Here is a 21,669-nt window from a genome sequence, read left to right as displayed (position 1 = left end):
AGATTCACATAAACTCAAAGGTAGTAACGCATTTATTAATTGATCAGCAAAATTGTAGTCTCAATGTTGAGATGATGGCACAGCATGGATTGTTTAACAGTAACTTTTTGTATTTTACTGTACACTCGAAGGAGAGAATAAAACCTCAGTGACATGTACTGTAATGTTAATAGATGAACTGACAATTGTAAGACCAGAAACATACAGTATTCGTGATTAAAAACATTGTAATTAAGTAAACGAACGGACCCGAGCAACCGTGATTAATATTTGGAAAAAAGGACACGCACGACCTAACCCTTCCGTCAATTAATACGTATTTAATATACTAAATTAGTAAACAAAATGTGTTAAGAAATGTATAAAAGTCACAAAATGTAACTACGAGAATGTCATTAAAACCTGAAATATGAAGTTGACCATAATTCCTATGCTGAAAACAGAGTAAACATTTTGAAGAATGGCATGTGTGATTAAAAAAAACAAAAAACAATTGGAAGCATTTGAGGGACTTGGAATGTCACTTTGGAAAGTTGACCATCATCAATTCAGGCAATTTAAAATGGTCTTCGGAGTTTGGTCCTATGTTGATTCACTGCTTGAGCACAGGGAGCTCCTTCGGCGTGAAAAATGCCTGCGCCATGCCCATGGCAAAAATATAAACCTTGGCATCCACCACGATTTTTTCTTTCTTCAGGAGCTCTGCAGAATGAAACTCAGTCAGAGGCTTAGTAAACACGAGTCGAGACACCGAGCGCTTACCATCTATCTTCATCTGGAATTCATCAAGGGGTACAAGGATGACTTCCACAAATTCTGAGGGGGAAAAAAAGTTCAGTTTGTTTATTGACTATTCACTCTGAGATTTATTTTTGTAAATATAAGACTTACCTCCATCACCTGAAGAGAAAAGCACAAGAGGGAACATTTGTTTGATACACATTTTAGAACCTTCACACGAGCGCAGGTCCAAACAAGAAATCAAAACTTCTCTCTCCCTCACCCAGCTGCTGTGTCGGGTTGATATTCTCCATTTCATCTCCGTTGATGTTGACCATGACGATCTGGGTGGTGCAGTTGGACAAGCCAGGATCCAGACAAGTCACTGCATTAAGCGACAACAAAATGTATTTCCAGATCGCACAATTTGTCGTTTTCAAAGTTCGCCAAAGCGTTTGATTACCTGGCGTCACTCCGACGACTTCCCCTTTGTAGCCTGTTTCTTCTTTCAGCTCCCTCAGCGCGGCCGTCGCTGCGCTCTCACCCTCGTCGATCAAGCCTGAGCAGAGATGTAATCACACTTTTTAACACCTTCATACACCCCACTTGGGTCAACATTGAATTTAACAGCACGACAAATGTCCTCACCCGCAGGAAGCTCCAACGTGAAGCATCCCATCGGTGGACGAAACTGCTTCACCATCACCACGCAGTCCTTGTGCAGTGTCCTCTTCAGCAGCGCGATGATGCCGACACCTAGAGTCCGATCTCCCTCAATAAGTTCCCTCAAAAGGTTTGAGACCCCCTTCCCAAAATTACCATCTGCGTCTGAGTCGGTTTGCCTCGTTGTCCTCCTCACCGTCTCCCAGATCCTGATGGAGGAACACAACTTACAAAAACATGATTGATTTCTTATGTCATGGTAGAAGATAATCATACCTGGTGTTTCCAGCCGGGTCCACATAAGTGGTCTTCTCCAGCTTCACCCATTTACCCGATGCCAAGATCTGCAATAAAATGACAGCATTCCCCCCTCTTATATATTTCCTAAATTATCCAAAACAAGTGATGCGTTTACGTCCCAATGCACGTATCTGCAGTTTGTGACCCACACGTGACGTGACAACTCATTTACGATTTTTTTGGGTACATTTGAGAAGTTACTAAAACACACCTCTTCTTTCACGACGTGAGGCACCGTCGTCTCCTTGGAATCTTCACTGTGGTTCATTGTATTTTCTGAAATACGAATAATTCCAGGCACCATTTCGATTATGCTGTTTGTGTTCAGGAGCTGCGCGAATTAGCAATCGGTTAAAAATAAAATTTGTTGCGTGGACAAAAACCGGTGTGTCCAATCGTTACGTTGCAAGATAAGTTAACGCCCCGTCAATTTTGAACTTTAATCAGTCATGTGAGTTGGTCAATGTTTAAACTTGACTCACGTGAAACCACACCAACTCAGCCGAAGAAGACAATGACGTAGTTGAGCGCTGTTTGTACTTCCGGGTACCGTAAACGTCACCCAAATTCTAAACTTCTGTCCAGTCAGGTCAAATAAATTGATTCAATATTGAAGTAATTATTTTTTTCCTTCCACTCTACTAGTGAGGGGTTGATCATCTTCTCCCCATGCAAGCGTTCATTCGTATCATGCTTTTTGGTTTCTTTAACTGTTTTTAGAATTGCAGGAAGAGATTTCAGCATTTCATTTTTTTTCTATTGCCTGATGCTGCGCAACATCCTTCTTTGGCACCATCACTCTTGGATTATTGTGGCTATAAAAGTAGGATTTTTTTCGCATTATTTCTGCTATCACAGGCTCCGCAATCCGTTTTAGTTTGATTGTTGTTTTTGGTTTATCACCCACACTTCTCACCTGTGTCAGATCATCGGCAACCTAAACTGAACTTAACTACTATTATGGCTCATCTTACTCGTGGAACATCTCTGATTTTGAGTGTACCACTAAAATACCTCCCTCGTTCAGTTCAAAACATTCGACTGATGTTATTGCAAACTATCAGTAGTTTATGGTAACAGAAATTATCGAACATATAATATTAAATTTAAAAAAAGTGGTAGGTTTAGGTTTGTTACAATGGGAAATAACTAGTATATTTACTCAAGAAGGGTTCGGAAGATATTTATTGACGGACACAGTTCCGATACAGGAAGTTGCAGCATGAAGAAGGAGCAAGTTGCTCACTGTCAATTTTCCGTCTGGTATCCGATATTTAAGCAACATACAATTAAAAGGTAAGGAGTTCAATATTTGTGTACAGATAGTTTTATTTTTGTCATTTTTTCTTGACCATAGTTCGAGACATCATTTCTAAATCACCGCGTTTACTGGTGGTGCTGTGCTATCTTTCAGAATGCTGTCAATTATGTTCCTAATAATTATTTTATTCTTTACAGTCTGATTCTTCCACTGCCTCAAAATGTAACAGATTATTTACTGGACGATGGGACGCTGGTAGTTTCTGGGAGGTATGAAGCACCACATTTACATATATTTATTTATTATTATTATTATTGTAATGTCGATTGCATTTTGCAATTTCCCTTCCCAAGTGATCATATTGCACAGCAGCCGCATATTAACAACGATTCCGATGCTGAGGAAGATATTCAGGTGAGGGAAAAATGAAATGATTAAATTCAAGAAAGTGTTGTGTTGCTAATTTAGACATTTGGTTGCTATTTTAGTAACTTTTCTGACCACTCTAATTTTGCTTTGTTTATTATAAGGCCAAATTGCCCAGCATCTGTGCATTTGTCTTGTTTTGATTTAGCAGCCTTGTCACATTTCTATTCCTCTTCTAGTGGTCAGATGATGAAACAACCACCACAGTCACAGTAAGTAACTAAAATATAACTTGCATGCACTAATGATGGAGAATTGCACAGCTTGATCCCCGTGCATATGTCTATCAGGCTCCTGAGTTCCCAGAATTCACAGCCAAAGTGCTGGAGGCGATAAATTCTCTGGGTGGTCGTGTTTTCCCCAAACTCAACTGGAGTGCACCAAGGGTAAACCGGATTGTGTTGAAGCGCATTTTAGTTATTGCCACTTGTAAAATTGTGTTTTCATTTTAGGACGCCAACTGGATTGCACTTAACAGCTCTCTGCAGTGTCAGAGCCTAAGCGAAATATTTCTCCTCTTCAAAAGCTCCGACTTCATCACCCATGACCTCACGCAGCCGTAAGCCGCGTATTCACAAGCATTAGCTTTTTTATAACAGATTTATGTGTGGCATAATCTGTTTTTTTTTCTCTGCATACTTCCTATTTGTGTGTAGATTTCTTCACTGCAACGACCAGGATTCGCCTGATCCGATCATCAATTATGAGGTATTAAAAAAAGTTCGAAATGAAGTAGTGTGCTTTTTTTTTTTCTTTTCTGATAAATGTGCCGTGCTCCTCTCTTCAGCTGGTCCTGAGAAAGTGGAGCGAGCTGATCCCTGGCGGAGAGTTCCGCTGCTTTGTTAAGGAAAATAAACTGATAGGTAAGGTGTTTTTTTATATCAAACAAAATACGTAACATCTACATTCTAAATAAAACGGGATAGAAAAGGCATGGATGATCAATTACTACCGCATCCAGTAGGTGGCGCCAAAAAACTCATTTTGGATATGCTCAAAAAATATGTGGGGCCTTGTCGACAATATTTTCATTTTAGGGATATGCACATATTTATTTGTATGCAGCAATCAGCCAAAGAGACTACACTCAGTATTATCCACACATCTTGAAGCAGGAGGAGTCCATTGTTCATGCTATCCAGCACTTCTTTAGCCAGCACATCCAGTACAAATTCTTGGATGAGGACTGTGAGTATATTTTGTTTCATGAATTGGGAATTCGAGTACCATATTGATTGATTTCTGTTTTTTTTTTATTTGTACAGTTGTGTTGGATGTCTATAGAGATAGCCAGGTAAGCCTGAGCACATTTGTGACAAGCTAAGACATCAGAAGAGTCATGCTGATTTTTTTTCCTTTCTTTTATTGTTTTCAAGGGGAGAGTGTGGGTCATTGATCTGAACCCATTCGGGGAGGTCACTGACTCCCTTCTGTTCAGCTGGGAGGAGCTGACGTCCGGCGGGGAAGTGGCCCGGCAGCAGGTTAGCCGAGGAGCACTCGCAGCGTGACCCGAGTCGGCGTTCTAATGCGCCGTCGTGTGTTGCAGGACGAGCCGGATTTCCGCTACACCGCTAGCGAGGTGACGGTGCAGCCCAGCCCCTGCCTGAGCTACCGAATCCCACGTGACTTTGTGGATCTGTCATCTGGAGAGGACGCTTACAAACTTATCGACTTCCTCAAGCTGGTGAGGATTCAAAGAAAGCTGCATGGCACTTTTTATAAATCAACAAGAAGAGTATTAAGGTTCAAAATGTGTCACTGGCATCGTGAATAAACAACTTTCTCGAAACCAACAGCAGAAAAGCCAACAGGAAGACGAAGAGGACGACGAGGCTCCGCAGTGACTTTCAAGTTCCCTACACAAAGTGACTCGACGCCCCACCCCTTAGGTCTCCTGAAGCAATCCAATCTGGACATAAGAGAAAATTGTTATGGTTGTAGCTCACGTGTCATGTTTAGCCTCGGTTCCTTTTTATCGTAAATCCCGTCTGCCTTTCTACCGCCCAAACCCAGCAGGAGGACGCCAGTACCTTCTCAACCCCTGAGCAAACTTCTTTATTTAACACTAAAGCTCTTGATCACCCAGTCACCTTTAATGCTTCTTTGCCGCCGCCGCCCTCCCGTTCGTCTCAACTAATTCAGTCTGAGCACTCCTGACAAACTCATTGCCTCCATCCTTCAGCCCCCCCCCCCCCCCCCCCCCCTTCCGTGTCTGCGGTTTTCCCATCATGCATCTCTGTAGACCGCGGCCCTACGGACCCCCCCATTAAACTTGTTGTCATATATCGACTGAGCTGTCACGTCTGGTGGATGCCCCCAAACGACCACATTCGAAATTGATTGTGCTTTTACATAACGCTTCCAATTACGCCACGAGCCGAACGAGCCCTCTTCACTTTGTCGTGTAGTGTGTGCTGGAGTGTGTACTCCCCCACCGGCGCACCCCACCCCAACTCACTTCCCCCCCCTCAGCTGGATTGAAATAGCAATTACAGGAGTGTAGAAAAAGCTGGCGAGCTGGGAGTTCTAGTTAAAGGGCCCCGCGTGTGGAAAATACTGCAGGTTTATCATCATTATGGGATGCAGGCCGACATACGGCCGCAGCGTCCTGCTTTGACCCATTCATACAATATGATAGATTCTGCTGAAATCAACTGTATCACCAAGAAACACCTCCAGTAGTCTTCAAGGGTGAGTCCTTTTACTCTATTTTATTTTGATGGTCATCTTTGTATACAGTCAAGATGGGACTCCAAAAGCATCGTACAGTTAATAAAGGTTTACAATGCCAGCAGGGCACAATTTGCTGACTCAGTCCAAAGGGCGAGCGGGAGGGGAGGGGGTGAGGAGCCAGCCGTGTTTTCCTTGGCTACAGCTGAGAAAGGGCTGCAGTGCTTTGCAGTCAGAATACTCATGAGCAGCCAGGACTGCGCCTCCTCAACCCCCCCCCCCCCCCCTCCCCCCTCCCGTTCTTCACTGCCTGTGTCCATGCAAGTATTAAGGCCAGTGTGGGTTGTTGTCGTCCTGCAGCCTGAGATGACCTCTACAGCTGTCCCGACTGAATGTGAGGATCAAATGCCCCCCCTCCCTCTGCAATGAAGTAATGTAGGTGGGACTATACTGACCCAAATTGGGGGGTTGGGGGTATTGTTGGCTGTAATATTATGCTGCATTGCTTAAACTGGAAAGGCACTGATAGCTTCTCAATTAATCTCCAGGTGACAGCATTTCTCGTGTCAAGTTTGACAGAGAAGCCGAGGTAAATACAGGAAATTGCCAGAATAAGGTCAATGACACCAATTTTCCATCAAATACAAAAGCCATAAATGTGTTTTTTTTATGTGGCAGTAAAAAAGTGCAAAAAGCCCCAAAAAATGTTTTCATTAGTTAACCAAATTAAGTAGTGCCAGTCAGGCTGAAAATTCTAAACCCTCCTTATGCTTTTATTTTTAAAGGCTGTGACAGGAAGTAGAAAAACATCAGGAAACTTGACAGCTGAGGGAGAAAGAAGAGGAGGAGGTGAGAGAGCGATGGAAAGGGGGAGGGCGACGAGACGAGCAGGGTACACGGCAACCTGCTGGAGGACTCACATGGTCCTGCCGCAGCTAAGCTCTCGCTACCGGGTTCAGCTCTCACAAAACTCACAAGGCTCGCCTTTTTGTCGTTTACAATAATTCCTTTTTTTTCCCCCCTTGCATCCCTCCTCCCCCCCACCCCACCTTGAGCAACGCCATGGCTCGGGAGAACGGAGACACCAGCGGGGGGGAGACGTGGAAGAAGCAGGTCGACGACATCAAGAAGATGTTTGATCTGAAGGAAGTCCTCGGGACGTGAGTAGAAACAACTTCCACCGCCCTTGACGTTCCTTGAGCATCCGTGCTAGGGTGCAAACAAAGTGACTTTGCGGTGACATCATTTTAGACTTGATCAGCACCGGACCGTCAAATATTCTCATTTGGGATAATGGGCTGCCGTTCCGGAAGCTTAACAGGGCTCATTAATTACGCTCACTTTTCGAAGTCAGTTTATTTTTTCCCCCGTTGATCTCATTATAATAATATAATACATATTTACAGTATAGATTATGCAAATCATAGGAATGGAACTACATGACTAGGATTTAATATGTTGTTGTATTGTTCTTATGATTATAACCACTTTATATTATTATTATTATTAATGGAGGATGAGCAACAGATATGATTTTAGGCGGTTTGACAGTTCGAGTAGGATTCAGTTTAATATTATATATATCCGGATTATTACCCAAAACATGTAAAAGGATGTAATTGGTTGTTCCGTTCCTCGACAAAGTTTGCAACTCGCTGTCCGATTGACTCCTCCCGTGAGCAAGGCTAATAAAGCAAAGCTAACATTAGCGTTAAGGAGTTTTCCAGGACCACAATATCTGGAACAGAAGCTTCTTATTGGGCCATTTTGTTTTTTTCATATACGGCCGTGACCTCCTGTTCCAAAGTGATCTCCTCACTATTTCCCCGAGGGAGGGAGGGAGGGATTCTTGTTGACAACAGCAAGCTTTTAACAGATTGAAGAAAAGCGCTCTCTCAGCACCAGTGACAGTTTTGTCGTCGCACTTGCACTTTTTTTTTTTTTCCCGCTTGAATTGACACGCTCGTGTCTTGAGAGGGATGTTTCTTGCCTCCTCTTCTTCCTCTGCCTTCTTTTTCCTGCCCCCAGGCTCCCCATAATCCTGACAGCTAGTCGCAGTCTGCTTTTTTTTTTTTCCTCCTGCGACTGGTTTGGACGGCAGCCTGGAGGAGCAGTGAGGCGGGGTGTCACGAACACATGGGACGGATGTAGATTGGGATTAACCAGGTCGGGATTTAGAGGGCCTTCAACCTGAATACAAACATTTGGGCTGGTTGTGTCGTAAGGTTTGACCTCAGCTGTTGATGCGGAGTAGAACCCAGCCCAGTTTCGCAATAGCCACACATTAACTAAGCTGAAGGCAAGAACTGCAGTCACGGAGGAGTGATTTTTGATGAGCGGCAGAAATGAGTTGTTGTCCCAAATATGGCGGGGTGACAAATGTGTGTGACGATTCATTTGGAACGCTACCTCGTGCGGGAGCTTTCTTCGATGGGCATTTCCTGTAAATTAAAGCAGACAGGATGTGATGTCGTCCAGCTAGCCCATCACGCTTGACTCGCCTCTCTGGGTCACACTGCCCTTGGCATAATCACTGCTTATGTGCAGCTCCCGTGAATTCCGCCGTGGAATTATTTGTCGTCCAGCTTCAATGTTTTTATTTCCGTGTCAAGGTAGAGCTAGACGGAAGAAGGAAATTCAAATGGGCCGAGTGTTAGCATCGCTTTTTGCATGTGTTTTCACGCGGCCGAGTACCGAGTGGTAAGCGGCCATTTTGTTTTTCGACTTAGAGCTCGAGCATACGAAGCTCTTGCCTTGACGAAATTACCTTCGTCTTCTTTGTAATATGTCACCTTACCCTCATGCCGCTGTCGTTCACTCCTCAATAATTCAATACTTAGCTTCTTGTTGTTTTTTTTGTGTGTGTCTCACCCGCATCGTTTAGCAGTGAGAGGAGGACACCGGTTCTAAAAAAAAAAATAATAATAAAAAGTAACAATCGGAGCCAAGTGTCAGCTCATGATAAAGAAAGTGAAACCAAGAGGCCCGCGGAAAGACAAAATGTGTGACGCCGACGCACTGGTGTGGTTAGCGCTAGCGCTGATGCGTTGTGGGAATGTTGCCGTGTCACCCAGAGCACCCTGCCCTTAATTGCTGCTCTAATTCCCTGCTGCTGCCTCACTTTCTGGGACTCCAGAGCAGCCCCCCCCCCCCCCCCCCATTCCACAATATAGTTCTCGCTTCATATATTGCGCAACACCTCCCTAACTGCTCTAAATTCGACCAAGCTGTATTTTCTGTCATTTTCCAAGTTGCATAATTTACCAGTTGCTCCGAGCTCACTCCATGCGACGGTACGATTACTATTTCTCGCTTCGCAGATTGACACGTGCGTATTAATGAGCATAAACTATAGTCCATTATCGGATCGTCGCACTATTTTAAGCCTCGCATCCAGCTCGTAATGGCCTTCAAGCTAAAAGCTTGCTGACAAATGTGTGCGCCAGGCGACACACGGAAAAGGTCATTTAAGAACACTTTGCGTTTGTCATCTGAGCGGAAAAAGCTCCGGGAAGGAAGTTTTTGAATAAATTCATTTTTCACCCATGTAGTCATCAGGCACTATTTCATTTCCAACTGAAGTGCTGTGTGCAGCTGAGGCAAGCGAGATGTTAGAGCGACCCTTTTTTTTATTTTTTATTTTTCCCTCTTTGACTGGAAGATTTGGTTTCAGTGATGTTGCGCAACCCCACCGGGTCTTGATGCTATCTATTGTTCTTGAGGGAAATCAGAACCCGGGACCGCTTGTTGTACGCAGGAGCCAATCCAACCTATTTTGTCGCTCGCGGGGAGGAAGTTAGATTGCTTTTCCTTCTCCGTTATTGTACGGAAGTTAATTCCGTGCTCCAAAGGAGTGTAATCGTGCGGTTGCTATCAGTAAGTCGACAAGCTGCGACATGCCTGCTTTCGCTCTCTCGTAAACACAAAACAACTACCGATATGAACGCGGAATTTCCCCGTGAAGCCCCGAGCAGTCATATTACAAGTGGCAAAATTAGATTAAAAAAAAAAAAAAGTAAAGTCTTGTAATACAATACTCATAGCAATATATGTCCAAATATTGGCAGTTGCTATGGTAACACCTCATCTGGTGTTTCCCAGTCAATTATGAATGATCAGTTGTTTTTTTTTTAATATACGTTTCCGAGCACTCTCACATATTGTAAATAGACACAAACACACACACGCTTAGCCCCGAAGTGCGACACACTTGTGAAACGCATGTTTTGACTCGTGCCAATTTCCCGGCTGTCAATCGTGAAGATTTATAAGGTCAGGAAAGATTGACTCGGTGTGTTATTACTCCCGGGGAACCCTGTGCCAACATTGACCAATCTTTTGACAGTTTATTCTCTGAATGTCATTGGCGAGCGTGACGTCTGCTTCCTCATTGTACTCCATTTTAAATTGGCCTTATGATGAAAAATGTAAACCGAAGGGAAGCCTCCTCATATCCTGCGGCGGTCCGGCTTGTTGCCATGGCGAATTCATCCATTAGGTACTTGTGAAAAGGAAGACATTGAGCAGCGTCATACGTTCATCCAGTCGGTTTCCTTTTTCATCAATGAAACGCTGAGCTGCGCCATGATCCGATTGGTTGCTTTTCTCTAAGGGGAGGGGGGGGGGTAATTGGCTCTCGATATATCTTGTGCTTTTTCTTGTTTGCGTCCAATCCATCGATTCCTCCACGTCATTTCGCCAGCACGCGTGCGCGCTTCTTGTTTTTCCCGTTAATGTTTAATTTTGTCCCCCCAGCATGCACCTTCCATCTGCCGCTAAGAGTCCAGCCCGTTCTGGCCCGCCCCATATGGGCCATGGCAGCGATTACGCACTTCGAGAGCGACTCTCTGCCAATTGTGCAGATTTGTTGTTTTGTGCAGGCATTTCCTTTCGGGCGCGTTCTGCCATCTTCATCCCCACTCATCGGAACCACAGTGAGGATACAGACTATAATTGGCTCTTAATTGCTGCCGTGGCAACAGTGCTATTTAAGTGCACCAAAAAGGCGGAAAAGGCACACATGGAGCTGTTAACTCTCTTTCCCTCGACATATTTATATACTGTCTTCTTTTTAACCTCTATCGCCGCTGGATTAGAATCTGTAGCCATCACGCCGATCCCTCTTGTTGCCATAGTGATTCAGCAGATTTTTTTCCTCTATGACAATCGGGTGAGACCCCCGAACACAAACCCTTGAAAGGGTTCTGGATCTACTAAATTGTGGTCGAGTCATAAGAACCGATGAGAAATTGTTGCATCCTTTGATGGCATCACTTACATGAAAGGACCAAACCGGCGCCCTTTCCGCCAACGTAATCTCGTGGGGGGGGGCAACGATTTGCGCTCGGCATTGTATTCGCATGAAATCAAAAGAACACGTGCGCTCACGCCAGTGACGTCGGTCGGGCGTTATCTCCGCCAGTGCCCTGTCATTATCGGGCCTTGGCGTGTCTGCATTCAAAGACAAATGCCACCTCTTTGATTACACCGTTAATTATTTATACGGCAAGAGAAGATTTACAGGGATAACATTATTCCTCCTAGCATGGCGCATTTGTGTGTTCTCAAGTAATACCTTTTAATGATAATCGTGTCAAACCTCCACCATCATAAAATAATTCATTTATATTTATTATATCATAATAATTATATCTATCTAATTATCGTAAATAATTTATATTTATAATATATATATATATATTTTCTAAATTATTTGGACAAACGATCCAGCATCCATTTCCGTAAGAGTATGATGATCGCACCTTTTCAGGGGAATTCATCCTTTTGAAAATGACAAGCGCCGATGGCTGCTGTCAGTTTCCGTGTTAAACGTGTCACTGTCACCTTGTCCTTCTTTTTGAGTCCCTTCCTTCCTCCCTCGTGAGCGAGCTCGTTTGAGAAGCACACACACCCCCGACACAATTACACAGGTTCGTAGAGGAGGAAATGTGGTGAAGTGCACGAGCCGGCTTTCCAGATGTTGTAGCAGCTCGACTAGTCTAATCAATCACCCCCCCCCCCCCCTCCCCTTCTTTTATTACATCAAATATAGCTTATTTTATAGATGTGTGTATCGTATCCGAGTTCATGCTTTACAGCTGTGCGGCATTTACATTTTAAGTGCGTCCTTCCTCCCTCTCTATCTCTCTCCTGACCTTTTTCCCTCATTTCACTGAGCTTGACATTTTATTCAATGAGCGTTTGCATCACTCCAGGGCAAATTATATTCATGAGTATTTCTACAGATGGTGACATCGCCCTCTTATCCTTTACAGACAAATATACAACATTTACATTACTGTATTAGAGACTCAGCCTCTCGTCTGTCTTCTCAGTGCGGCAGTAATATTGGTTTTGGGGGAATAAAAGTTTCTCATGGGTTTGTTTTAAATACACAATTATCTTTGTGTGTACGTCCCCTTTGTGGGTTTATAATAGATGCTCGTTTCCGCGTGGGCTCATGTCTGAAACATACGAGCGACCTCAAGTGCGCAACGCTACATCCCACGCACTTGTTTTGTCCGTATTTGACGTCACCGACAACCACAACAACCATTATCGGTGCGGGCAGGTGCGTGACGGACGTTCCCGGGGTCTTAGGCCCCATTACCAGGGGCAACCGGTAGCATGATCACTTGTCACGGTGGAGGTGAGAAGAGGAGGTGAAGGTGAGAAAAACACAGAAAGGCAAATCGAGCAGGAAACCTTCTGTGTATCGTCACGCTCGAATGACAATGAATGAAGCTTTTTTAGTTACAATCAAGCTGATCAATAGATCTACTCCCTTATATATCGGTTTATTATGTTTGCCCATCAAAGCGTTTGGAAGCGTGTCCTTTAATTACTTGAGGGAGTGCTACAATTACGTTCTAACTAGCGGTGATAAACTGTTAAATTAGCTAGCTTGCGTTAGCGCTGTTGCGACGCTTTTAATCCTCCTTGGCGCTCTATCTTCTTTTTTTATTGTGAAAGGACGTTGAATATTGAAGGATGGGAAGATGTTCAGCACAGCGGCAAATTGGTGACGCTAAAGGCAAATGATCTGACGATGGGCTCATCTTCATTCATGACACCGCTTGTTTTTGTGATACGCCGCACACTTCCCAGAACACGCGTGAAGACATGGCCGAATTTGCATTTCACTTCATTTGCCTTCAATGTTTGTGTCATGGATAGTCGGTGGAAGAATGCCTCCAGTCAATCAGTAATTAAAATGCTAATTTCCTCCGTTAGAAGCCGTTCCACTCACTTTATTCCTCGGGCTTAGTTGACGAAGTTTTGAGAGCTGGCTCTCGATCTCGGCGCTAACCGCGGCGACATTATCGGTAGCAATGAAGTAAACCCGCTCGAATTACACCAGCGACCAAATTAGATTCATGTGCTCTACAAAAAAAAATAAAAAATCATTTTTTTGTTATTAATTTAATAATATATATACTATCATGAGCTACAATGACAAAATCTGAATTGACACTTTTTGCAGAGGCGCCTTTTCCGAAGTGGTCCTGGCCCAGGAGAAGCTGACGGGTCGGATGTTTGCGATGAAGTGCATCCCAAAAAAAGCTCTCAAGGGGAAAGAGAGCAGCATCGAGAACGAAATCGCCGTGCTGACAAAGTGAGCAGCTCCACACACACACACGGCGGCGTTAGCCATCTTATTGGTGGTTACTGGGGCAACTATGCATCTCTTTGCCATGCATGACAAGCCCCTCCCATCAGACGCGATTCAAATCGTTCGACTCCAAATCTTATTCATTCACATTTCTCAAACAATCCTGTTCCTCATTGACATCTCTAAAAGAGAATGAATGAAATTGGCTCTCATCATCCCGGCCCGTCCTTAAATACACTCGCGTATATTATCGACGTGAATGAATGAGTCACATCACGGCACTCTACTTTATCGCCGCTTATGCACTCATAGCGACTCTTCGATACTCACCTGGGAATGCCTGAGTGGGCTCGAGCCGTTGGGGATTTACCGCCGCCACCAAAGCGAGCCACGATTAACCCACACGCCCACACTCAATCATTTGTGTGTGAGGTATTAGGATAATGCATGTGCAGAGACTTCTCCCCTTTGTCGTAACCATGGAAAAAAAAAAAAAAAAAGAAGTGACAGGCTTAAATAGAGAGGGGGAGGGGGGGGGGAATGATGATGTCAGTGAGGCAAAATGATTTCTACCGAAGCGGTTTAAGGACCCAGTGGACTAACACGTTTAACTTTGTTCTTTACAGGATCAAGCATGAAAATATCGTGGCGCTGGAGGACATCTACGAGAGTCCGGATCACCTCTATCTCATTATGCAACTGTGAGTCGCTTTTTGAGAAATGTGTCAGAAGGTCAAAGGTAACATCACAACCGCTTTTGACTAACTGACCAAAACGTAAACATGTTTATATCGTTCAGCGCCACGTCTCTGCTCAAGCAGCAAATAATAAATAAATAAAATCGAGTTAGTCTCGATTTTATCTGTTCTGGCTTTTCGCGCCGCAGGCTGCACTCGACCGTGGAAGCATAAAGCATTTATGTCAGACGGAGAGAAAACTGTTTTCCTCAAACGCTGATGGAAATACTTTACAGTTCATTTGTAAAAATGTAAATTGAACACCGGCTGAAGTCGAAGCACTGTTTCACCACGCCGGCCTAATTTGTTTTGAAATTCACTCGGGAATAATGTCTTCACGACGAGCGGCAGCTAACGCGGCAGATCAATGCGGCGTGACAACGTTTGCTTTGTTCCCCGCTCCCCCTTATGTAAGCAGCGCCGCCGCGGGGAAGGCAATCACTCCATGCCGCTATGAAAATCGATGAGGGCGGAGAAACTACTGATATTTTTCTCGTGGAAAAAAAATGGACAAATTTTAGCTGGGGGAAGTTGCTGACGCTAAAGTAAACGTAGCAATGCTAACTACTTTTCCATCAAGACTCAAATTGATTTGATTTTTCACTTTTATTGATTCGTCCAGCAGGGGGAGCTACGTGCCTGCACACTACTCAGTGTGAAATTCGGGCCTGTTTAGTTAAAGGGCAAACTTTAATACACATTTGATTCGTGCAGGGTGTCCGGCGGCGAGCTCTTTGACAGAATCGTCGAAAAAGGCTTCTACACAGAAAAAGATGCCAGCACGCTCATCCGACAAGTCCTGGATGCCGTCAACTACCTGCACAACATGGGCATCGTGCATCGAGACCTGAAAGTAATTTTTTTTTTTTTTTCTCCCAGCGCTGGAATAATGTCAGTGCTCAGAGGTCAGAGCGGTGCGTGCTGCCTGATTAGTCGTCGCACAAAGCTTAAGCTCACCAGATGCGTCTCTAATACCCTTATCCATCTGTGAATTTATTTTTACTTTGTAAAAAACGAAAACAAACACTTGCTTCATCTATACCTTTTTGTTGTGTCTTTTTTTTTGTTGCTACAGCCGGAGAATTTGTTGTATTTTAATCCCCACGATTGTTCCAAAATCATGATCAGCGACTTTGGGCTTTCCAAGATGGAGGGGAGCGGCAATGTCATGTCCACTGCTTGTGGCACACCGGGATATGTCGGTAGGTCACGTGGATTCACAGATTTCCAAATTTATGATGCACTTTTGTTTTGGGACTAAAACTCAGACATGAATAATGTTTTATTTGTGTTTGCATCTGTTGTGAGAAGACACAGATGTTCAACACACATCAGCACAAACAAGTGATTGCTCAACTTGTCTTGAGCAGACATCGTTTTTCAAAATTTTATTTCACTAATATTGCGTACACAAATACTACTCACCCTCACTTTAACTTAATCGTTTATGATTTGGGCTTTCATCCCATGTCAGCAAAAAAAAAATACATTTGACTTTAAATGGTCAGACACATGCTTCAGTTTTTTTTTTTTTTCCTTGTCTTGTTTCCATCAAGCCTTCTTTGGCCTCCTTGCAGAAGTTTCCTTCGTAACTATAATGCAACAGTCAATAAACCGTAAACCCACCAAGTCAGATCTTAACGATAAAGAGCAAAGTGCAAAATATTTGCCTCATTGCCAAGCTAATGTTTTGACGATCCCGTTTCTTCCAGTAACACAATCTCATCTCATTACTGTGCAAATGAAGTCCTCAATGCTCAATTTAGAATGCCCTCAAGCGTTGAGAAGAATCTGCTTTAAATGTTCTCCACTGGAACACCACAAGGATCCCTACTAAGTCCCCTTGTTTAACATAGTTTGGTATCATTAGAGGATTTAAATGGAGCTAATTTGTATCGAGTACATAAACCTGGTGCTAATCTTGCGTACTAAAATCGAGAAACCAGACATGATGACCTCACATGTTGGAATTGAGCAAAAGCAGCAGACAACATCACAATGACTCATGGTGGAACTATAAACAAATACTTTCAGCACACAATGTTTTTTGACCCACATTTGTAGATAAAATGTCTTCCTCCTGTTCCACCATGTTACTCCACAAAAAAAAAAAATCCGCACACCTCCTTTCTCGCCATTAGTCTGCGGCCTTTTAAAACAGCTGCTTTTTCACATAAAAAAAAAAAATCAACAACTTTATCACCCTTAAGCTTTTTTATGCTACATAAACAACCACAAAGTGCCCGTAAAAGAGACTTATCAGCAATTAAGAAGCTTGAAGCGCCAAAAGCTTACTCATTCCATCTGTCTGTTGCAGCACCAGAAGTTCTCGCCCAGAAGCCGTACAGCAAGGCAGTGGATTGCTGGTCCATCGGAGTCATCGCCTATATTCTGTAAGTCATTTTTTCGATCACTCGTGATTATTAATTGGTGTTGAGTGGCGGGGTGCGGTGATGATGATGCTGTTGCTAGGCGCTATCATCCGATGCACGATGCCCTTATATGGAAATAAATGGTTCTGCTTTTGCTGCAACTCACACACACTGTTGTGTATTTTCCACCTGACTAGGGTTCAAAGGTCAGACGACGATAAAGTGTGAGAGATGGGAATCAAAGAACACATGGAGATTTGCGCGTGCGAGCCAACCAGCGGCTCCCCGCTAGCACAATTAGTCTGGCGATTTCGACCTTGTTAGCTTTTAGCTGCTGCTCAGGTGGAAAGATCACATCAGGTAATCAGCCATGCGAACCACCTGGGAATTCTAGGTGAGCCCAGAATTAGGTGGAAGCAGATCAACAAAAAGTTCTTCAGGCCATTTTGGAGGAGGGATCACAGCAGGCCTCCTGGTTCCTTCGAACAATTTTTCCCGCGAGTGTGTATCGATGGGGAACGGCATTTTAATGAGTCTTAAGGAAAATCCTTCCAGAACTTTCGTAACGAGGTGCAGATGATGTTTTGTTGGCTCGGCATTAATTACGGTGGAAGATTGAGGCTGTTTGTCTTCAACACTCCCAATCTCATGTCAGCTTGAAATCACTCCAAAAGGAGCTCTGTGAAGAAAAAAACAAAAATGATGAGACAATCGCTTGCAATTAAATGAATCAAACAGGTCCACTTAACTTGATTGGCGTCGAGTTGAAATGAAGTTCTCCCATCCACAGGTTGTGCGGCTATCCTCCATTTTACGACGAGAACGACTCCAAGCTCTTCGAACAAATCCTCAAAGCCGACTACGAGTTCGACGCGCCCTACTGGGACGACATATCCGACTCCGGTGAGCCTCTCCTCAATCTTCTCTGCTTCTTCTTCACACTGATTCCATCCTGATCTTCTCCAGCCAAGGATTTCATTAGCAACCTAATGGAGAAAGATCCAGCTAAGCGGTTCACCTGCGAACAGGCTCTCCGACATCCCTGGTGAGCGACACAGGCTGACATCAAGACATCTAATCAATAACCGTATTGATTGAGTCATGAGTGCTAACAAAGTATCCGCTCGTGCGCCAGGATCGCCGGGGACACGGCACTCTGCAAGAACATCCACGAATCCGTCAGCCGGCAAATTAGGAAAAACTTTGCCAAGAGCAAATGGAGGGTAAGAGATTATTCCTTCGCCGGTTGTTTACCGAGACGGCTCACTGTTTCTCTGGTCTCTCCAGCAAGCGTTCAACGCCACCGTGGTGGTTCGCCATATGAGGCGGCTGCAGCTGGGTAGCAGCATGGGGAGCAGCGTGGACGCTTCCAACCCCCCCGCCAGACCCGGGCCGAAGCCGGGTACGAGTCAGGCGGACCGCAACGGGCCCGCCGCCGCCGGCTCGGCCGCCAGCCAGACTTTTGACAACGTAGCGACGCCGCGAAAGGAATGTGAGTATTGAACTTTTTGTATTTAATAAAATTAAATTCAAATTTTTTTTTTGGTCTTGGCTCCTCCCCCAGGTGTCGCCACGCCAGCCACTCCCTGCAGCCTGGCCTCGGCGGCCGCTTCCCCCGCGGCGGGGGCCGAGCTGAGCCACCCGTCGGCGGTGCCCGCCCCCGTGCTCGCCGAGACCAAGTGACGCCAGGTGACGCGGGGGACCAGCTGGGAGGCCACGGCGCTGTGAGATGAAGGAATGCCTGTGTCCTCCTACTCCCCCTCAGCTGGTTCCTCGCCCTGCTCCGAGGTGAGCAGAGGACCTTGTAAGCACGCAGCATCACCCCCCCCCCCAAATGAGCTGCCTGGCGCCGAGTCACATGTGAATCTCATCTCCTCTTCACCAATGGAATTCCATGTACGTTTGGTTCTTTTCTTTCAAACTGTTGGCAACTGGAATGTTTTTCTATCTTCACTTAAAGGTGGTATGTGTGCTTTTTTTTTTTTTCAAAAGGCCATCCTTGTCAAATTTGCTAGGAAATTCAAAAGATCATTATCAAGACGATGGGTGGCCACTACCTCATGCTAATTAGCAGCTTTGGAGTCCAAACGCTTCTCCCAAAATGGAGTTCCCCCACACTCGCTCATCTCTGCTCTCGGAAAGTGTTTTGTTCATTTTCAAAATGCCACACATAGCACCTTTAAGATCTTTCTTTGGGGCTCGTCCTTCTTTGTGTCTTTGTGCTTCGAGAAGTGCTTTAAAAGTAACTTATGACTGTTGCGAGAGGAAAATACGAGTTAGCGCTTTTATCTATTTTACGCGACGAGGGGCCGGATAACCGACACAGATTTGACACCAAGAAGAGATTGTATCGAGCATTGTACTTTCAAATGATTTTACGAATGTTGTACGCTACATGGACAAAAGTATTGGGACACCTCGATAATCCATTTCCACTACTTCGAGGTGTCCCGATACTTATGTCTCGTTTACTATCGGTTTGTGACGACAGCCCCAATTTGAGAACGGCCCCGCCCTCTGTTCCTCGCCACCGTCGATCGAAGCCATGATGTCGCCGCGCGCCGTCTCGCTCAGGGAAAACTGCAGCCGTACGGAATTTCACTTTTGCATTGTAAAAAGTTGCACATACACATGATTGCGGCAATTTTATTTTATTTTTTTTGACTGGCGATAATGGCCTTTGCAGCAAAAGCAGAGCGGCGCAATATATCAGATTGTCATTCGATGCTATCCCTTTATTACGCTAGCGTGGAACTGCTAATGTGGAGTTGACATTTTCAATTGGCTATTTTCAAATACTTATTAGCCAATCAAAAGTGTTCCCGCCGCAATGGCTGCTCCACGCTTCCCGTACTTGATCGTGAATATGTAGCCAAAGACCAGAGCGAAGAATATGACGGGAATTCACACGGGGCTCGGCAGATTTCGACAGGAAAGCGATGATGCTTTGATGGATTTTATATGATTTGATATGATCGTTATTTGCCATCTTTTTTTTTTTTTTTTTGGAGTGTGTTTATTTCCTCTCCCGAGAGTGCCGCCGCCGGATGTCTGAACGCGACGATCCACCTGGAGATTTGTGACGTGTTTTGTCTCCTTTCGTGGGTCTAGTTTTTGGATGGCGGTGATTTGTGAGCTCTTGATTGCCATGATTGTAAGTATTTATGCATATGTTATTTAAAGCCACTGCATGGAGGACAACCTGTAATCTTCCCACAACCCCCCGAAATTGACCCGGCTTCGTCTTGTCCGTTTATTTTAGCGGGTCTTTCGATGCATGTTGTCTTAGTGAACTGTCTTTTGTTTTGAATTCAAACGTGAATGTGTCAAAGTAGTCGTTTATTACCCCTAAGACAAACGTTTTTTAGAGCTCCATGTTTTTTCTCAGAGGAAACTAAGCGTCATTTATTGAAGAAAAAAAAAAAGTTTATACATAAGGGCTGAATCTGATTATTTGTGATGAACCTGTTTGCTGTACATATGGAGATGGATTGCTATGCATTTTCAAAATTCTGTTTTTTTTCTTTTCAGGGAGGGGAGGGGGGGAGGAAATCCTGAAAAGTAGATGAATTGGAATGTGATACAGGAAAGAAAGAGCCTGCTCTTCAATCCCTGAAATTCACGTCTGTTTTTTTCTATAGGAAAGAAATGATTTCCCGACCATTATCGGTAATTTCACAAAAAAAGAGATTGAATTTTGATGAATGTGCTGTGCTACGGGCAGAGGCTTCATGAGCTGGTATGTCTTTGCTTTTGAATGCAATGTTTAAAATGCTTCTGTATATAAATTGTGAATATAAATGATCATTTACGAATGATTTGATGTGCTGGCTTGAGTTCGTGGATGAGCGATTGCGTGTTTTGATTGTATTGTCTTTGGAATGTTCGGATGGGGCAGGGGGGGGCGGGACTAAAGAGTTTTGACTTTTGACAGTGGAGTCGAATGTTTCGTGTTCCAGTACCAGTTCAGTGTCAGTGAACAACATTTATTGATCTCAGGCTTGCGTTTTTTGCCATTCTAAATGAAGAAATCCAAAGCTGTGACAACTCTGAAACACACTGTTACGGAATTCAAGTGGCTCTCATATGACAACAGTATCGTATCTGTGTTGTGTTAAAAAAAAAAAAAAAACGATTCTGGCACCGATGTCCAACATTTTGTCACAGAATGGAGTTTCAGTTCTACAGACAAATTCATTTATTTTATTTATTTATATTTGTGGCCATAATTATATTAATTTTAATTAAATAATGTTTGCCTCAACAGATCAAACAAAATATTCAAAATAAAAGAAATATTTCACTTAACTCAATCTGGGTCTGAATTAGGGCCTCGACGATTGTTTGTAGGACTGAAAGTCTCTCTGCAGTGCTTGTCATGGTGACCAAGTGTCTCCTCGGTCTTCTTTGTCTTGGTCCTCGCCCATCTGGCACGCCAGCGTCACTCACGCTCAACGACGCCCCGGCGTCTTGATACTTCTGACTTTGCGTGTCCACCGGGCTTGTATATCGGATGCCTTCGACAATCATGTGCACATATCAGTTACCATGACGACACAGGCTGGATTCTCTTTTGTTCTTCTTTGTCTCCTGGAATAAATCCTGAATGATCACGAAAACATCTGGGATTTTTTTCATCTTCCTTTTCATCACACTTGTTTCCTTTTTGATATTGTTCTAATTGTGTTTCTTCTCCCCCCCCCCCCCCCCCCCCTCCCCAACCCACCAGCAGGGTTTAGATTCCGTGCATGTGGCAATAAGGCCGAATAGAGCATCTAAGGTATTTGGTGTAAAACAGATGTTGAGCAGACAAAAGACAGATGCCGCAAACTCTCCAGGCAATTGTTACCTTTCTTGGCTCCAGTTGGAATTCTGCATCAGAAGCCGGCAAACACATTGTTTGCAGAT

At 44.2% G+C, this 21,669-nt stretch overlaps 3 protein-coding genes across 8 annotated transcripts; 2 read left to right on the top strand and 1 right to left on the bottom strand.

Annotated features, from left to right (window-relative positions):
• Positions 1-14: 14 nt before the first annotated feature.
• nudt5 (nudix (nucleoside diphosphate linked moiety X)-type motif 5) lies at positions 15-2,159 on the bottom strand. Its single transcript, XM_049761059.1, has 8 exons — positions 1,895-2,159; positions 1,660-1,727; positions 1,540-1,592; positions 1,369-1,476; positions 1,184-1,279; positions 989-1,105; positions 763-816; positions 15-702 (listed from the first exon to the last, which is right to left on the bottom strand). The coding sequence occupies exons 1-8, from the start codon at positions 1,985-1,987 to the stop codon at positions 593-595; spliced, it is 699 nt and encodes a 232-aa protein (XP_049617016.1). The 5' UTR covers positions 1,988-2,159; the 3' UTR covers positions 15-592.
• On the top strand, positions 1,381-5,659 carry cdc123 (cell division cycle 123 homolog (S. cerevisiae)). Of its 2 annotated transcripts, none has more exons than XM_049761050.1 (13): positions 1,381-1,513; positions 3,142-3,213; positions 3,298-3,358; positions 3,550-3,582; positions 3,661-3,756; positions 3,823-3,929; positions 4,027-4,078; positions 4,158-4,233; positions 4,436-4,558; positions 4,636-4,664; positions 4,747-4,851; positions 4,917-5,054; positions 5,167-5,659. In XM_049761050.1, the coding sequence occupies exons 1-13, from the start codon at positions 1,464-1,466 to the stop codon at positions 5,212-5,214; spliced, it is 990 nt and encodes a 329-aa protein (XP_049617007.1). In that variant the 5' UTR covers positions 1,381-1,463; the 3' UTR covers positions 5,215-5,659. The 2 variants fall into 2 exon arrangements, with proteins under 2 accessions (XP_049617007.1, XP_049617005.1); XM_049761048.1 differs by lacking the exon at positions 1,381-1,513 and adding an exon at positions 2,813-2,979.
• Positions 5,660-5,813: 154 nt separating this feature from the next.
• Positions 5,814-21,382, top strand: camk1da (calcium/calmodulin-dependent protein kinase 1Da). 5 transcript variants are annotated; one of them, XM_049761044.1, is made up of 14 exons: positions 5,814-6,061; positions 6,401-6,475; positions 6,589-6,629; positions 6,826-7,200; positions 13,524-13,655; positions 14,279-14,353; positions 15,104-15,242; positions 15,465-15,591; positions 16,707-16,782; positions 17,552-17,664; positions 17,728-17,806; positions 17,897-17,984; positions 18,049-18,253; positions 18,326-21,382. In XM_049761044.1, exons 4-14 carry the CDS (start codon positions 7,103-7,105, stop codon positions 18,442-18,444), a joined length of 1,251 nt encoding a protein of 416 aa, XP_049617001.1. In that variant the 5' UTR covers positions 5,814-6,061; positions 6,401-6,475; positions 6,589-6,629; positions 6,826-7,102; the 3' UTR covers positions 18,445-21,382. The 5 variants fall into 5 exon arrangements, with proteins under 5 accessions (XP_049617001.1, XP_049617002.1, XP_049617003.1 ...); XM_049761045.1 differs by having other exon boundaries at positions 6,401-6,479; XM_049761046.1 differs by having other exon boundaries at positions 5,814-6,475; positions 6,826-6,889; positions 7,096-7,200.
• Positions 21,383-21,669: the final 287 nt, after the last annotated feature.

Source organism: Syngnathus scovelli, chromosome 22 (genome assembly GCF_024217435.2).
Source record: "Syngnathus scovelli strain Florida chromosome 22, RoL_Ssco_1.2, whole genome shotgun sequence".
Lineage (NCBI taxonomy): Eukaryota > Metazoa > Chordata > Actinopteri > Syngnathiformes > Syngnathidae > Syngnathus > Syngnathus scovelli.
This window is presented reverse-complemented; position numbering and strand designations above follow the sequence as displayed.

Coding starts and splice junctions, on each gene's coding strand:
- camk1da (XM_049761044.1), top strand. CDS start 7,103: ATGGCTCGGGAGAACGGAGACACCAGCGGGGGGGAGACGTGGAAGAAG. Junction 7,201..13,523: donor CTGAAGGAAGTCCTCGGGAC/GTGAGTAGAAAC, acceptor CACTTTTTGCAG/AGGCGCCTTTTCCGAAGTGG. Junction 18,254..18,325: donor AGCGACGCCGCGAAAGGAAT/GTGAGTATTGAA, acceptor CTCCTCCCCCAG/GTGTCGCCACGCCAGCCACT.
- cdc123 (XM_049761048.1), top strand. CDS start 2,906: ATGAAGAAGGAGCAAGTTGCTCACTGTCAATTTTCCGTCTGGTATCCG. Junction 2,980..3,141: donor AAGCAACATACAATTAAAAG/GTAAGGAGTTCA, acceptor TATTCTTTACAG/TCTGATTCTTCCACTGCCTC. Junction 4,234..4,435: donor TAAGGAAAATAAACTGATAG/GTAAGGTGTTTT, acceptor ATTTGTATGCAG/CAATCAGCCAAAGAGACTAC.
- nudt5 (XM_049761059.1), bottom strand. CDS start 1,987: ATGGTGCCTGGAATTATTCGTATTTCAGAAAATACAATGAACCACAGT. Junction 1,728..1,894: donor CTCACGTCGTGAAAGAAGAG/GTGTGTTTTAGT, acceptor ATTTTATTGCAG/ATCTTGGCATCGGGTAAATG. Junction 1,106..1,183: donor AGTCGTCGGAGTGACGCCAG/GTAATCAAACGC, acceptor CGCTTAATGCAG/TGACTTGTCTGGATCCTGGC.